Here is a 15797-nt window from a genome sequence, read left to right as displayed (position 1 = left end):
ATGCACCTGTCTCGGTGTGACTTACTTCCTTACCTGAGACATCCCAGATCTACTTGCTATACTTAGCTGTGACTCCACCGTTAAGCAATCCTCTTCTCCTAAGAGCCCAGGACCCTTAGCTACCCCCACTCTCCTGAGCCCACCTCTAAATGGCATCCACACTGCAGTGTCCCTGATACCCTTCTCTTCCTCCTTCCTTCAGCTGGAACCAAACCTTACAAAAGACTTTTCTCCTCCCCCTTTTTTTTTGTCTTTTTTTTTTTTATTATATGAAATTTATTGTCAAATTAGTTTCCATACAACACCCAGTGCTCATCCCAAAAGATGCCCTTTTCAATGCCCATCACCTACTCTCTTCCCCTTTTTTATCAAGCCTCACTCTAGCCTCCTCTGGGCATCATCCCTCAAGACACAAGCCCAGAAATCTGGTTGTTTCAGCTAATCTGAATTTGTCAAACTACAGGCTGGCTCCTGGTGACCTGGCTATGTTGGCATTAACATCCCGAGGCTCACAAACAGCTCCCAAAAGCTAATGTTTGAGGTCTCATTTTTTTTTTTTTTTTTTTTTTACATTTATTCATTTTTGAGAGACAGACAGAGCGTGAGCGGGGGGAGGGCAGAGAGAGATTGAGAGACAAAGAATCCGAAGCAGGTTCCAGGCTCTGAGCTGTCAGCACAGAGCCCAATGCTGGGCTCGAACTCATGAACCATGAGATCATGATCCGAGCCAAAATGGATGGTTAACCGACAGAGCCACCCAGGCACCCCATGAGAGTTCTATTTCTAACAAGCTTCCAGGGAATGTGGATGCGGCTGGTGTAGGACTACATGGGAGGCAGCATACATACCTGTATTTGTTACAGGTCCACAAGCATATTTTGTGCAATCATGACCCGAACCCCAAGGGAAGGCATAATTGTTGCCTTTCTTTTTCTCTCTTTATTTTCAATGTTATTTATTTGGGGGAGGGGGAGAGAGAGAGAGAGAGAGAGAGAGAAAGAGAGGCAGGGGAGAGAGACAGGGACTGTGAGATCATGACCTGAGGCGAATTTAACTGGCTGAGCCCCCCCGGGTGCCCTTAAGTGTTGCCCTTCTGTGTGCAGACCCTGGGTTTTTAGGAGAGCCGTATACATCACACTTCACCGTGCACAGTTCACTTCCTGCGTTTGGCAACATCTGTCAAGTCTTTTGCTATATCCCATTCGCTGTCCCAGTCTGCAACACAAGCATGAAATACCAAGTCCTCCCTGCTCTCAGGCATCCACACCCTCCTTCTCCTCCCCGTCAGCAGTGGGGTGGGGTGGGGAGGGGCAGTTCTCCAAAGGCAGGGACCAATGGCATTTGCATTGGGGTGGGGGGTGGGGAGAATGAAAACAGAGAGACGGATTTAGGATATGTATGGATTTAGGATATGTCGGGTATGTACACAGAGAGACATTTAGGGTATGTATGTATAAAGATATTTAGGAGATATATTAGATAGAGAGCACGCACACACGAATGGGGGAGAAGGGGAGAGGGAAAAGTGAGACAGAATCCCAGGCAGTCTCCACACCCAGCACGGGCCCTCGAGGCAGCTGGATCCCAGGACCCTGGAATCCTGACCTGAGCTGAAATCAAGAGTGGGCAGCCCAAAGGACAGGGACACCCAGGGGCCCCAGGGCAGAGAAAGAGATTTAACATATGTATACATGTAGAGAGCTATTTACGATAAGTGTACAGATTGACAGATTTAGAGATAAGGGATTGGCTCTGGAGCCTCTGGAGGCTGGATGAGGTTCAACCACATTATGGAGGGACACTAACCAGGTTTACTCAAAGCTTCCTGATTTCAAGGTTAATCTCATCTAGAAATACCTTCACAGCAAATGTAAACCAGTGTTTGATCAAAATCTGGGCACCTTGGCCCAGCCAAGTGGACACATAAAATATACCATCACACCCTGCTTCTCATCTTACTGGACAGTGTCCACCATGGACTCCCAGACAGCCACACATTCTCACTCTGTCACCAGAGGCCACCTTCCCTATCCTCCTCCCTTCGCAGCTCCCCTGGGCCCTGGACCCCAGCCCCCTCCCTGCTGCTGGAGATTGCTCCCACACAGCCCCTGGCTCCTGCCCAGCCCCTCTACCCAGTCCTAGGAGGGTGTTAGTTCCTCATGGGGTGTGATCTGCCAGCAGCAATTACCCCATTCCTCAGTCACCTATGGGGGATTCCAAGGCTCAGCACTGCCCAATTTCCCTCCACCTCAGGGCAGCTGCTCCCCCTCCTCCCCCCTCCCTTTCCCTCCTCCAGCCCCTCCCCTCCTCCCCCTCCTCCTCACCTTCTCCCTTTCCCCCTCTCCCTCCCCTTCCTCCTCCCCCACCTTTCCTCTTCTCCCTTCTCCCCTCTCCCTTTCTTCCTCCTCTCCTCCCTTCCTCCTCCCCCCCTCCTCCTCCCCTTTCTCCTCCCCCTCCTCCTCCCCTTCCTCCTCCTTCCTCTCTCCTCCTCCATTCCTTCCACTCCTTCCTTTCCTTCTCCTCCCCCCTCCCTTCCTCCTCCCCCTCCTCCTCCCTTTCCTTCTCTCCCTCCTCTCTCTCCTCTTTCCCCTCCCTTCTTCCTCCCCTTCCTCCTCCCCTTCTCCCTTTCCTTCTCTCCCTCCTCCCTCTCCTTCTTCCCCTCCCTCCTCCTCCCCCTCCTTCTCCCCTCTCTCCTCCTTCCCCTCTCCTCCTCCATCTCCTCCCCTCCTCCCTTTCCTCCTCCCCCTCCTCCTCCCCCTCCTCCTCCCCTTCTCCCTTCTCCCTCTCCTCCTTCCCTTCCCTCCTCCTCCTCCCCTTCCTCCTCCTTCCCTTCTCCTCCTCCATTTCCTCCCCTCCCTCCTCCTTCCCTTCTCCTCCTCCATCTCCTCCCTCCCTCCTCCTTCCCCTCTCCTCATCCATCTCCTCCCCTCCTCCCTTTCCTCCTCCTCCCCCTCCTCCTTCCCCTCCCTTCTTCCTTCTCTCCCTCCTCCCTTTCCTTCTCTCCCTCCTCCCTCTCCTCCTTCCCCTCCCTTCTTCTTCCCCCACCTTCTCCCCTTCTCTCTTTCCTTCTCTCCCTCCTCCCTCTCCTGCTTCCCCTCCCTCCTCCCCCTCCCCTCCCTCCTCCTTCCCCTCTCCTCCTCCATCTCCTCCCCTCCCTCCTCCTTCCCCTCTCCTCCTCCATCTCCTCCCCCTCTCTTTCCTCTTCCCCCTCCTCCTCCCTTTCCTACTCCTCCCTTTCTTCCTCCCTTCCTCCCTTTCCTGCTCCCCTCCACCTCTCCTCCTACTCCTCCCTCTTCCTCTCCTCTTCCCACCCCCTCCCCCTTCCTCCCTCTCCTCCTCCCTCCCCCCTCCTCTTCCCCTCCCTTCCTCTCCCTCCCTCTCCCCCTCCCCCTCTGCATCTCCCCACTCTCTTCCTGATCTGGAAGCTGCCCTGGCCCAGTTCTACCTGCTCTTCCCAGAGGCAGCATCTGCACCCACTCATACTTGTCTATCCCAGGGTCACTGCTGTTGTGATTCCACATTTCCACCTCCAGCCTCCATGTTCTCCCCCAAGGGTCATCACTACTTGTCTCTTGGGCATTTCACACCCAGCAAGTACAAAATTCCACAACTGCCTCCCAAGCCCCTTCCAGAAACCTGCTTCACTGTTTCCTAGACAAACCCTTCAGCTGCCCAATTCAGGTCCAAACCACACCGTTCCTCATTCCTCTAACATCCACAGCACATCAGGGGGATCCCAGCCACAGCTTGCCAGATCAACCATCTACTGCCTGTTTCCCCTGCGGCTTCTAACTCAGCCCCTGCTCTCTGTGTCCTCCAATCTGTTGCATACAGTGATCACAGTAGGAAAGTCCCATCAGGCCATGCCCCTTCCTGAAAACTTCTGAAGGTAAAATCCAGTCACTGTTCCAGCTCCTTGTTCTCTCACCATGCGTGCACAGAGGGAAACAAACTCCTGCTTCACAGCCTTTGCATGCAGTTCTCTCTGCTGCAGTGCTCTTCCCCACACACCTCTGTTCTGCTTGTTCAGAGCACCTGCTGAAACTTCCATACTCTCTCTGTTCAAATGTCACCTCATGGAGGTCCTTCTAGACTGCCCCGGCAGGCTCCTCCTTACCTGGGTTTTATTTTATTTTGTTTCATTTTATTTTATTTTTATTTTCATGGCATCTATCACCAATAGTGTTATATCACAGAGGCATTTATTTATTATCTGATTTCCCTTCAAGATTCCAGAAACCAGGATTTTCCATCCACCACAAGAATGGAAGAACTAGTGGCAGATGGAAAGTATTTCAATCAATCAGCAACAGTAACATAAACAGAATAAACATACACACTGATGCAAGATGGCCAATGGTCCTTGAGCAGAGTCTATGTGCAGGGTTCATACCATGGTGCTTCACGCTGTGGTCCCCGACACAGTCCTGTATGGTGCAGAAAAAAAAAAAAAGACATTTCCATGGCTTCCAGGCCTATGCACCTACCTGCTCACTCTCTAACACCCCACTCCTTTAGCTCACCGTGGTGACGGTGGCCTCCACGGGGGACCCTGTTCTCACCCCTGCTGGAGCTTGATTGACTCTCTCAGATATCACAGTCACGATGGAGCCTCGACACTGCTCCACTTCTGCAACACGGATCCAACATAGCAGCCACGTTACTGATTGCACCAAGTGCTTGCCTGCACCCTACCCCCATGAGCTGGTTGTGTGCATGGATGTGCCTGAGTGCTGGAAGTGCCTAGTAGGTGCTCAGTAAGTTTGCTAAATGCCTGAACGATCCCAAACATGCACCCAATGAGGTAGGCAGCTTCATCTGTTTCCTGGATGAAGAAACTGAGGCATAGAAAGGTTAAGCATGCCTGAGATCACCTGGTCAGGAACTGATGAAGCAGGATTTACCCCAGAGGCTGGCTCTAACCCTGGGGCTGAGTGAAATGTAGAGTGAGGGCATATTCTAAGCTGTGAAGGGCAGACAGGTGACAGGGAGGTGTCAGTTTGGGGGAGGGAAATGGAGTAGGCAGCAGGGAATGATCTGAAGCTGTACACAGTCATCTCTAGGCTCTGCATTTCATCTGCCGCAGGGCCACTGGCCCTAGGCAGAATTGTGAGCACAGATTCCCAGCACTCCACAGCAGCATCTCCGGCCAGTCACAGGGCTAGGAGCTCCAGCAGAGGGTGTGGGCGTGGGCTGCTGGCTAGACCACCTCAACCCAAACTACCTGGGCTAGCCTTGGTCCAGGCCAAGCTGCTGGCTGGTGCTTCTGAAATTGAGTATGCCTGATTCCTGCTAACCGTGAGTCCAGGGAAAACCTGAAGGGGGTGGCTGCACATAAGATACCTGGGTGGCCCTGCATGTATCTGTCATTTGGGGGAACACTCACTGTTCACAAAGAACTTCACTGCTTCACTTTGGTGCATCTCCTGTTAAAGTCGAATCCAGGTATTTGACAAATGGTGGATCCCAGTAACTGCACTAGTCAGGAGTGATGATTTACAGTCTATAGGAAACAGGAGGTGCCCAGGCCCTGAAGTGCGACCAACACAGCTAAGGGATCCAGGTTTCTCCTCAGTCCATCCACTTTCTACCCATTTGTTCTGCCAGGCCACTTTCTTCAGGGGAACTGATTTCATTTCTGCTTGGCCTTCAAACAGGATCTGAGGCAAATGGGTTCTGTGTCGTCAGGCGCCGCTCTGGTAGATGGAACCTTGTCTTTGCCTTCTCTTCTGTGGGAAAGTCCAACTTCGGTATGGAGCAGACGATGCAGAGGGCTGGTGGGAATCGGGTCTGCTCAGGGATCCTGGACATGCCTTCTCCCAGGCTCCAGAGCCTGGAAGATTAGGGATGGGCGCAGGAAGACCCCTTTGAGCCACCAGACTATGTTCAGCATAGGGTTGTGGCAAGTGGCCCTGTCTGGGCGTCCGACGGCCCTAATTCCTGCTCGCCCCTGTTACCTGACTTCAAATACCCTTCGCCTCTCTCCCCAGCACAGTATGCACATCTAGCCGTACCCTTCGCTGAAGCGAGGAATGAGCTTCCCGATCAGCCACTCGTGGCCGGGATTCCCCACAGCCCCTTTGCGCATCCCCCAGGGTTGTCCTAATGCTCAGAAGGGCCTTAGCGGGCAGCCGTATCTCAAACTGTGAATCATCCCTGGAAAGCGCGGGCTGCAGCGGGCTGCGACGGGGAGGAGGGGTCTCCGTCTCTGCAGCCCTGGCGTCCCCTGCGGCCGCGAGCTAGGCGTGAGGGAGGGGTTCCGGTTGCAGGGGGGTTGGGTCGGGAGGGTCCCAGGAGGACTCCGGGAATGCAGTGGCCCAGGGCGCGCGGGAGCGTCCTCCTTCCGCTGCCCCCTCCCAGTACCAACATTCCGGTGCGGCTCCGGGATCGGGATCGGCCCTTCCCGGCGTCCCCGGGCCCCCGGCCAGCCCCCGGTCCGCCCCCAGGCGCGTCCCCAGCGCGACACCTGGGTGGTCCAGGCCGCAGCCGAGCGGTGGGCCCCACAACGCCCCCGGCCGGACGCCCGTGTCCCGGCGGGCGCGCGCGCGCGCGCGCGGAGCGGGGCGGGGCGCGCGGGCCGGGCCCGGCCGGGGGGTGTCGGATGTCACCCCCCGCGCACACCTCGACCACTGAGATGCGGAGACCTCCCCAGTCCTAGAGCGGAGCAGGAAGTGTCCCAGGGGAGGGAGCCGGAGGGCTCCGGCCTTTCCTTTCCTGCGCGTCCGGCGGGCTCCGCGGCGGCCAGGCTAGCGCGGCCCGCCAAAGGGGACGCGCCGCGGCGGTGAGTGCGGCCCGGAGCTCGGCGGGGCCCGCGCGCTCTGCCCGGTGCCTTCCCGAGTGCCCTGGCCTCCCCGCGCCCTGCTCCCGGCCCCGGCCTCCCCGCGCCCCGCTCCCGGCCTCCGCGCGCGCCCCGGCCTCCCCGCTCCCGGCCCCGGGCTCCCCGCGCCCCCGCCTCCTAGCCCGCAGCCCCGTCCTCCGCCTCCGCCCTGACCTCCCGCGCGCTCCCCGCTACCGGCCCCTCAAGCCCGGGCCTCCCCGCCTGCAGTCGCGGTCTCCCCGCGCGCCCGGGTCTCCCCGCTCGCAGCCCAGGTCTCTCCGCGCGCCCCGGCCTCACCACGCGCCCGGGTCTCCCCGCCCGCAGCCCAGGTCTCTCCGCGCCAGGGACTCCGCGGGCGGGGCTGTAAGGCTGCACGAATGCTGTTTTGCAGGCGCCTCCATTTGCTCGCACTAGTTCAGCCGCGTTTTCGTGTATGAGCGGGAGAAGGGGGCTCGACCAACCAAGGAGAGAGCCCCTCGGCCTCAGGAAGGACGCCCGGGAGGCCGGGCTGGAAGGATGAGGAGCTGCTGCCGGAGACTTCCGCAGCAGCAAGAGGGATTGGAGTTAGACTCGGGGAAGGAGGTCCGGGCTGCGAGGTGAGGAGCCTGGAGCGGATTACGCTGGAGGCGCGCCTGGGGTAGGCGGGGAACGAGGACAGCCTGCCTCTCTGTCTGGCCTAGCGTGCCCTCCTCCTTCCTTTCTGCTGATGGGGCTCTGTCCTCCGAGAGCTGCTACAGGCATGCCCCGCCCCCTTCGGGAAGGCCCCCGGGACTTAAGTTAGCTCATTCATCAGGCATCCTTCTGCGCCGCCTGCGTGCCAGGTGCCAGGTCCCGGGGTGACAAAGGCAGACCCGGCTGTCTGCTTAGGATGATCCGCACAGACCCCGAGCGGGATGCCCCGCTGCGAACAGAGTGTAGAAGGTGGGGCCCGAGCCCCCGCCCAAGCGTAGGGGCAGGTCTGAGCAATATAGAAGCCCGGCAGGTGTGCGCTGGCTGAACTCAAGGAACGTGGGGGCAGGTGGAGGAGAGATTGTATTCCAGGTGCTGGAGGCGGGAGGACACCCAGACACACTTGGAATACTTTGGTGTCATTCTGTATTGGTTTCTATGTTGCAGAGCAAGGGGGCCCAGAGACTGGAGTGTTTCTGATTGCCACTCAGTGGCCTTTGTTCTCTCTCCTGGCCTCACTGGTCTTCCTGTGAAATGGGAGTGAGCTGGAGCCTTATGCAGACTGGAGTCCAAGGCCCTCATGTTTCCCTATTCGCCCTTCCCTTGAGTCCCACAGTGCAGAGTCAGGGCTACTGCTCCCTGATGTCGCCCTGTGTGTGTTCACTGGGGAGGTGCAGGTGTGACTGCGCCAGAGCAGTACGCGGTTGCCTTCATCATGGTTTGAAGAGGACAAGGGGGTGGGTTAGAGGCTTGATGGAAGGCCAGTGCATCTTTAAACACATCCTAAAGTTTGCCATCCAGACTTGGGGGCAAATTGGGTGGAGGCTGATCTGAAAGCACTGATGTTTTTACATACGTAGTTACCTTCTGCTCTACACTCAGGATGTACCTGCCTCTTTTGACTCTTCCCATCTTATGCATGGGCATCATCTGGGCTGTGTGCTTTATCCCCCTGGATTCTGCTGGGTGCCATTAATTCTTGCTCTGTGTGAGTCCAGCAGATCCAGCACCGATGGCTGGCCCTGGGCACCAGCATGGCTGATTTCTGGTCCTGGATCCTCTTTGAAGGCTCCTCCCAGGCACCCCAGGCATGTCTGTTTGTGTCTTTCCAGCTCTTTTTGTAAAGGTCTCAAGGGCAAGAACGGGGACTTTGGCTGCGAAGCCTCAAGATAGCGGCCTATTCGCTTGTCCTGTCCAGGAGGACCTGGCCACGGAAGGTACCACAGAGTCTCATTTCAATCTCTGCCCTGCATGTGGCCCTGTCGGGCTCCCTGGATGCCTGAAATGCCCGTGACGTGTTGATATGCTAGTGCTTCTCTCCCAGATCCTCCGCCTCATTTGGCTGCCCCGTTAGGGAAATCCTGTCATGATGCTGTTGTGTTGGGGGGGGGGGGGGGGTCTTCCCTATCTCCCCTTGTGCAAGGGCCAGCCACAGTGACCCTTGTCCCATGTCCGAGGACTTGTCCTATGGGCTGGTCTCTGCGGGTTTTGTCACTTTCCCCATCATTGCCCCCAAAAAACTGCCACAGGAGACCAGAACATTAAAGCCAGTGATTTCTGTTTGGAAATAGGGTCGTCCTCTGCTGCTGACCCCCATCAAATCCCATCATGCCCACAGCCCTGTGCCCCCGAGTCTTGGCTCCGAAAGAAAGCGAGGAGCCCAGGAAAATGAGGAGCCCACCAGGAGAGAACCCTAGCCCCCAGAGCGAGCTTCCCAGCCCCGAGTCCTCCCGCCGCCTCTTCCGCCGTTTTCGCTACCAGGAGGCGGCGGGCCCCCGGGAGGCCCTGCGCCGCCTCTGGGACCTGTGCCAGGGCTGGCTGAGGCCCGACAGACACACCAAGGAACAGATCCTGGAGCGACTGGTGCTGGAGCAGTTCCTGGCCATCCTGCCCCGTGAGATCCAGGGCTGGGTGCGGGCCCAGGAGCCCGAGAGTGGTGATCAGGCTGTGGCGGCCGTGGAGGCGCTGGAGCGGGAGCCTGGGCGGCCCTGGCAGTGGGTGAGCAGGGGAACACAGCGGGGCTGGGCAGCACTGGTGGGGAGGGTGCCTCGTGGCCCCTGGCTGCGGAGAAGTTCTGTGTAGAGCCCCACGCTTCAGCAAGGCTCATACTGGAGTTTGGTTTCCCAAGAAAGCAGGTTCCATTCCTTGAAGGTCCTGCTTTGGGGCATGGTTCTGTCCTATGCGGGGCCCTGGCGGAGCCTATGGCGGTCACTGTGCAGATGGTCAGCAGGACCTCTCCACCTCGCCCTGAGCACCCTCTCTGGGATTGCAGCTCAAGCACTGTGAAGACCCCGTGGTGATTGATGATGGCGAAGGCCCTCCAGACCGAGAGCCGGAGCGGCTGCCGGCAGAAGCCCAGAGCGACCTTGCAAAGAGCCAGGACAGCCAGCCCACGGCCGTAGCACAGGGCCCTGGGCTCCCGAGCAGAACCCCGGGCCAGCCCGGTGGGGATCCAGGTACTCAGTGGGGTTACCCCTCCCTGTGCCTCTGGCTCTGGGCTTGGGTTTTTCTTGCTCATCCCCTGAAGAGCCGTGAACTGTTTCCATGGTCTGGGTCCTTCTATAGAGCAATTCAGTCAGGATCTCCTGAGGATGTGTGCCCCCTTCACTGTGGTAAATCCACACAGAGTGACCAGGGCTGTGGGTGGGTGTCTGAGGCCGCACCATCTCCTCTTCTTGAGGGTGCATCTCCAGGCTCGGTCGGTTTGGGGAGACGCCTGTGTGGGTGGCTGAGCACAGCCACATCTTGTGTTTCTGAACCTCCTTCCCCAGCGAAGAAATAGCTGCTCTCCAGATTTGTTAGGAAGCTGCAAGGAAATCTACAAGTGCTTCAGAGGGAACAGGGTGGGTTTTTCAGGCCTGAATGTCGCCTGGACCTATTTGGCTATCTGTACAAAGAGTGCCAGTGGTGGCTTGAGGCAGGTGGCTTTGACTCCTCTAGCTATGACCAAGAGCACTCTCCAAGTCCTGGTTTCCTTGCCCACCCTTTGGGGATAATCATCTTCCATATGGGTCTTTTGAGAATTAAAGGACTTTACCCACAGAATGCTGAGAGGGGAGACCCTGAGCCCCTCTTGACTTTTGGTCACGGTAACCACCATGGGAAGTTGTGGTTGAGAGGAGTGACCCCTGTGGGGTGCAGGTTGGCGTGGGCAGACTCCCCACGTTGTACTATAGTTACATATGCCGTAGGAAGCCGGGAGTGCACTCCTGTGACTCACAGAAGTGATCCTTTATAAGCTTTTCAGTAAAAAAAAAAAAAAAAAATATTAAGTTTCTTTTTGGGTGGAATTAATCTGACTTTAGTACAGATGTCCAGGCACGCTGGCCTTGTGTTAGTTTGCTAGGGATTGCTTGGCAAAGCATTGTACTGGGCAGGCCCAACAATGCAGGTTTACATCCTCAGAGTTCTGCGGGATAGATGTTCTAAACCAAGGTGCAGGCAGGCTCGCTTTCCCGTGAGGCTCCTTCCTTGGCTTGTTGATCACCGTGGTCTCCCTGCATCTCCACACGGTTGTCCTAATCTCTATTTATAAGGACACGAGTCGTTGGAGCAGGGCCCACCCTTGTGACCTCACGTTAACTCATTACCTCTTCAGAGACCTCTCTAAATGCAGTCATATTCTGAGGTACTAGGGTTGGGACACAACTCAGCCCAGAACTCATTCTCCCAGATAAACCTTGTGTGTGTACACAGCCTGGGTCGTGCCCTGGGAGGGTCTTCAGGAGGGCGGATAGGAGATCCAGGCGCTGCACCAGCCCAGGCAGGTGAGCCGGGTGCTGCAAGGGGCTTTGGGTCAGATAGGTCAGCTCCAGTATTTCCCCGGGCAACAGTAAATGGATAGAGTAGGCATGATGCGAGTTAGTTATCAGGAAGACCTTAAAATTCATCATTGACTTGTGGGGATGAGCCTCCAGTAGCAGCTATATAGTTCCTATGTTGTTGTTTTTTTTTGTTTTTTTTTTCTAAGTTTATTTATTTATTTAGAGAGTGAGAATGGGATAGCATGAGCAGGGGAGGGGCAGAGAGAGGGTGAGAGAGAGAATGCCAGATAGCCTCAGCACAGTTAGCACGGAGCTTGACTCAGAGCTTAAACTCCCAACCGTGAGCTCATGACCTGAGCAGAAATCCAGAGTTTGACACATGACCACCTGAGCCACCCAGGCACCCCAGTGTAGTTGCTAATCTTGAAGGTCTTCCTCAAAAGCTAGATTTTGTTTGGAGACAGCTCTGCAGAGGGATGTGCGTAGTGTCCCTGCACTCATTTCTTCTGGGGACATGTAAGGCAGGGCTGTAGTCCCTCCCTCAGAAGGCAGCAGGTAAGAGAGCATATTAAATCACCCCCTACTCGAATCCTGAGCTTCCACAGCTGGGGCAGCCAGACGTCACCACAGGCTAAACTGGCTCCCCTCCCGGTGTCTTGCCTGTGCCATGACGAAAGCTTCGTGTCCCAGGTCCGAAAGGTGAGGGACACTGGCTTCCAATGTTAGCTTTGGCAGTGATTTAACACATGACCTAGGGTCAGCCTCTGGGATTTCCTCTCAACCAGGAGATGGTAGTACAGCTTTCCAAGTCTCACTCTGTAAAAGGAGCATATTGTTTTTTTAAAGTTTACTTATTTTTCGGAGAGAGAGAGAGAATCTCAAACAGGCTCCACACCATCAGTGCGGAGCCCGATGTGAGGCTCAAACTCATAAACTGCGAGATCGTGACCCGAGCCAAAATCGAGAGTTGGAGACTTAATCGACTAAGCCACCCAGACGCCCCAAAAGGAGCGCATTCTAAAACACAGCTCGGGTTCACACAGCAACTCCCTGCCAGGTACATGGCTCCCCCCCTGCTAGCAGAAGCCTGAGGCAGGCGATGAGTCCCAGCCAGAGGAGGGACGTCATAGGAGAATACAGCAGAGGTCCCAGCAGCTCAAGTTGAGGGCAGGTGAGATGACTCTAATCACACACTCTGCACTTTCATGTGACAGTAGCTCTTCCAAGAGTACCTCACAGCTGCTTCCTCATGCAGCTTTGCAATTTATGAACTTAAAAATCTATAGATGATAGCGGAGTCTACAATCATGTTCATTACTAGCAGCTCTTACTGGCACCACAGCCCCGTAGAGCTTTAACCTTTATTTTCCCCCATATCGCGGTTGAAGCTGAGATCCCTGCACCCGTGGAAAGTTGCAGAGCTACCTGATGGCAGCATACAGTTATCCTGATGAGCTGAGTAAATACACAGATTTGCTAAACTACTGTATTGTCCACCTGAAACTAATATAACGCTGTATGTGTACTATACTGGAATTAAAATTTAAAAAAATAAAATAATAGTGGCACCTGGGTAGCTCAGTCAGCTGAGCATCTGACTCTTGATTTCAGTTCAGGTCATGATCGCAGGGTCATGGGTTTGAGCCCCATATTGGACTCTACACTGAGCGTGGAGCCTCCTTGGGATTTTCTCTGTCTCCTCTGCCCCTCCCTGTTCATACTCTTTCTCTTAAAAAAAAATTAAAAAACGGGCACCTGGGTGGCTCAGTCAGTTAGGCGTCTGACTCCGACTCAGGTCATGATCTCATGGTTTGTGACTTCAAGCCCTGCATTGGGCTCTGTGCTGACTGCTCAGAACCTGGAGCCTGGTTTGGATTTTGTGTCTCCCCCTCTCTCTGCCCCTCCCCCGCTCATTCTCTCTCTCTCTCTCTCTCTCTCTCTCTCTCTCTTTCTCTCTCTCTCTCTCTCTCTCTCTCTTTCTCTCTCTCTCTCTCTCTCTCTCTCCCTCCCTCCCTCTCTCCCTCTCCCTCTCCCTCTCTCTGCCAAAAACAAACATTAAAAAATTGTTTAAAAATTGGGGGCACTTGGGTGGCTCAGTTGGTCAGGCGTCCAACTTTGGCTCAGGTCATGATCTCATGGTTTGTGGGTTTGAGCCCCGCATTGGGCTCTGTGCTGACAGCTCAGAGCCTAGAGCCTGCTTCAGATTCTATATCTCCCTCTCTCTGTCCCTCTCCTGCTGACACTGTGCAACTCTCAAAAATAAATAAGCATTAAAAAAATTTTATTAAAAAACATCACATATACACAAAAACCTCCCTAGTGACCTAGTGCACATGACCCAGGCATTCCCCGCTGAAGCCTTCTCATTGGTCACATAAATTCTTGTGGTTCACAAGTGCTTTACCCCTTTGACGTCTTGCAGCCCTCCTCTTGCAGATGAGAAGAGACCTGAGATTTATGAATCCACGTTTCTTCTCTTTCAGTTCTGCAAGAGCCTGCCCTTCTTCAGGAGGCAAGTCTGAGGGACACACAGCAGGTAACTGCCCTGCAGCTGCCCCCGGTGAGTGATGTGTGGACAGCCCTTGAAGAACCCCATCTCTGCCTGCCAGCTGTGATGGTGGGAGACAGATGTCCTCCCCCTGTGTGTTAGGGTTTCCCCCTTGTGAAAAAAGGGAGACCTCTCTTTTCATACTTCACAGGGTACTGTCTTACGCAGTGATAACCACAGTGATTATATTTAGGAAATGGAGGAAAAACAGATTATGTCAGTGCTGTACGCAAGCGGGCATGTTGTTGGGGAGTTTCCTGGGCGTTTTTCCCTGTTGTGATTCTGCACAAGGCCATGCAAGGCTTCCCTTGTTGGGCGTCCCTGTGGAATGGAAAGCTGATCCGATAGGGGGTCTCACGCACTTCCTTCCAGCCTCATTGCCTCTGGCCACGGTTTCTCATCACACCCCCTTTGTTTCTCTCTAATGATGTCTGCTGGCTGGCACGCGACTTGGGTATTACAGCCTGGTCTGGTTGTACGAGAAAGTGCATGACAAGAAGGTGTGGACCTTGTCTGGTTATTGTTCCTTACAGATGGAGGGCCATCTGAAGGCTGGTAGACACACAGTAATCACGTCCCAAGGTTGCTCTCAGCAATCCTAAGCACAATGCATCCCGCATAACCTGAAGCCTGGGTACGTGGTACCGGGCACATGGGGTGGGGCACCTCCTTTCCCCAAGAGCTGCGTTCGTGGGCTCTGTTCACATGTGTCAGCATCTCCCATGTAGTGTGGTGGCTGCTGAGCACAAATGTGAGCCCAAGGAGGGAAAACTCAGGTTTCTTATTAAAGATTGAGACTTTTGGCCAGTATGACACACAGAGATGCTGTGATCTTAGTATCTAATGAGCCTTGGTATTCGTCTTTGAATTTCTCTGCGTTCCTATACCCCAACCAAGGTATTCGTCTTTGAATTTCTCTGCGTTCCTGTAAAGGCCCCAGTAAACAGGAGACAGATTTTGGTAAGTCAGTGCTGTTTCATCACTCTGCTGAAGATCGTTTCTGCTCAGTGGAGTGAAAGTCTTCATCACGAAGGTTTTTGTTTCTCAGTCTTTCTAACATTTTTTTTAAGTTTATTTATTTTGAGAGAGAGAGAGAGTGAAGGAGGGAGTGGCAGAGTGAGAGAAAGAGAATCCCAAGTAGGCTCTGTGCTGTCAGCACAGAGCCCAACATGTGGCTTGAACTCACAATCTGAGATCATGACCTGAGTGGAAATTAAGAATCAGACACTTAACCGACTGAGCCCCCCCCAGGCGCCCCTTAGTTTCAATTGTAGTAAAATACATGTTACATAAAATTTACCATCTTAACTATTTTTATGTACTGTAGTGTTTTTAAGTGTTTAGTAATACACATATTCACACTGTCATGCAGCCCATCTCCAGAACTTTCTCATCTTTCCAAACTGAAACTCCTCACTGGTTCCAGGAATAGCTCGCCGTGTCCCCAGAGAGATGACCGTTCTATTTTATGAACTCAGCTACCCTAACTAGCTTGCATAAGAATTACACCTTTGTGACTGGCTTGTTTCACGTAGTATAGGGACTTCAGGGTCCGTCCATACCGTATCCTGTGACAGGACTTCCTTTCTGAGGCTGGATAATATCCCATAGTGTGTGTATAATGCATGTTGTTTATTCATTTTTGGTGGACCCTTGGTTTGTGTCCAGCTGTCGTGAATAATGCTGCTGTGAACGTGGGTACATGTAATGTTTATCTTTTTTCTTTGAGTAACTACCTTCGCATGCAGTTGTGAGAAATATCAGAGATCCCTTGTACTCTTTACACTAAATGGTAACGTCTTGTGAAAACACAGCCCGAGGCTACAGCCAGCGCACTGGTGTTGATACACACACGATACAGAACATTTGTGTCACCACGACCATCCCTCCTGTTGCTTTTTATAGTGAAATCCATGGCTCCTTCACGCCGTCCTCTCGTTGGCCACACTAACCACAGATGTTGTCAACTTCACGGACATTGTATAGACAGACCCCTGCC

General features: G+C 54.3%; 1 protein-coding gene across 6 annotated transcripts in view; it reads left to right on the top strand.

Annotated features, from left to right (window-relative positions):
- The first annotated feature begins 6672 nt into the window (after positions 1 to 6672).
- ZNF496 (zinc finger protein 496) overlaps positions 6673 to 15797 on the top strand; it is a 35091-nt gene continuing 25966 nt past the window's right edge. For 2 of the 6 annotated variants that reach the window (XM_078452532.2, XM_060636533.3), the window contains exons 1-6: positions 7300 to 7413; positions 8599 to 8703; positions 9058 to 9484; positions 9759 to 9942; positions 13734 to 13810; positions 14696 to 14758. In XM_078452532.2, the coding sequence (XP_078308658.1) occupies positions 9095 to 9484; positions 9759 to 9942; positions 13734 to 13810; positions 14696 to 14758 (714 nt within the window). In that variant the 5' untranslated portion in view covers positions 7300 to 7413; positions 8599 to 8703; positions 9058 to 9094. Of the gene's footprint in view, positions 6782 to 7299; positions 7414 to 8598; positions 8704 to 9057; positions 9485 to 9758; positions 9943 to 13733; positions 13811 to 14695; positions 14759 to 15797 lie in introns of those variants that run through there. The other 4 variants (XM_078452538.2, XM_060636537.3, XM_060636535.3 and 1 more) reach the window with 3 other exon arrangements.

The sequence above is a fragment of the Panthera onca genome, chromosome A1 (genome assembly GCF_046562875.1).
Source record: "Panthera onca isolate mPanOnc1 chromosome A1, mPanOnc1 haplotype 2, whole genome shotgun sequence".
NCBI lineage: Eukaryota > Metazoa > Chordata > Mammalia > Carnivora > Felidae > Panthera > Panthera onca.
The sequence above is the reverse complement of the archived record's forward strand: the minus strand, read 5'-3'. Positions and strand labels throughout refer to the sequence as shown.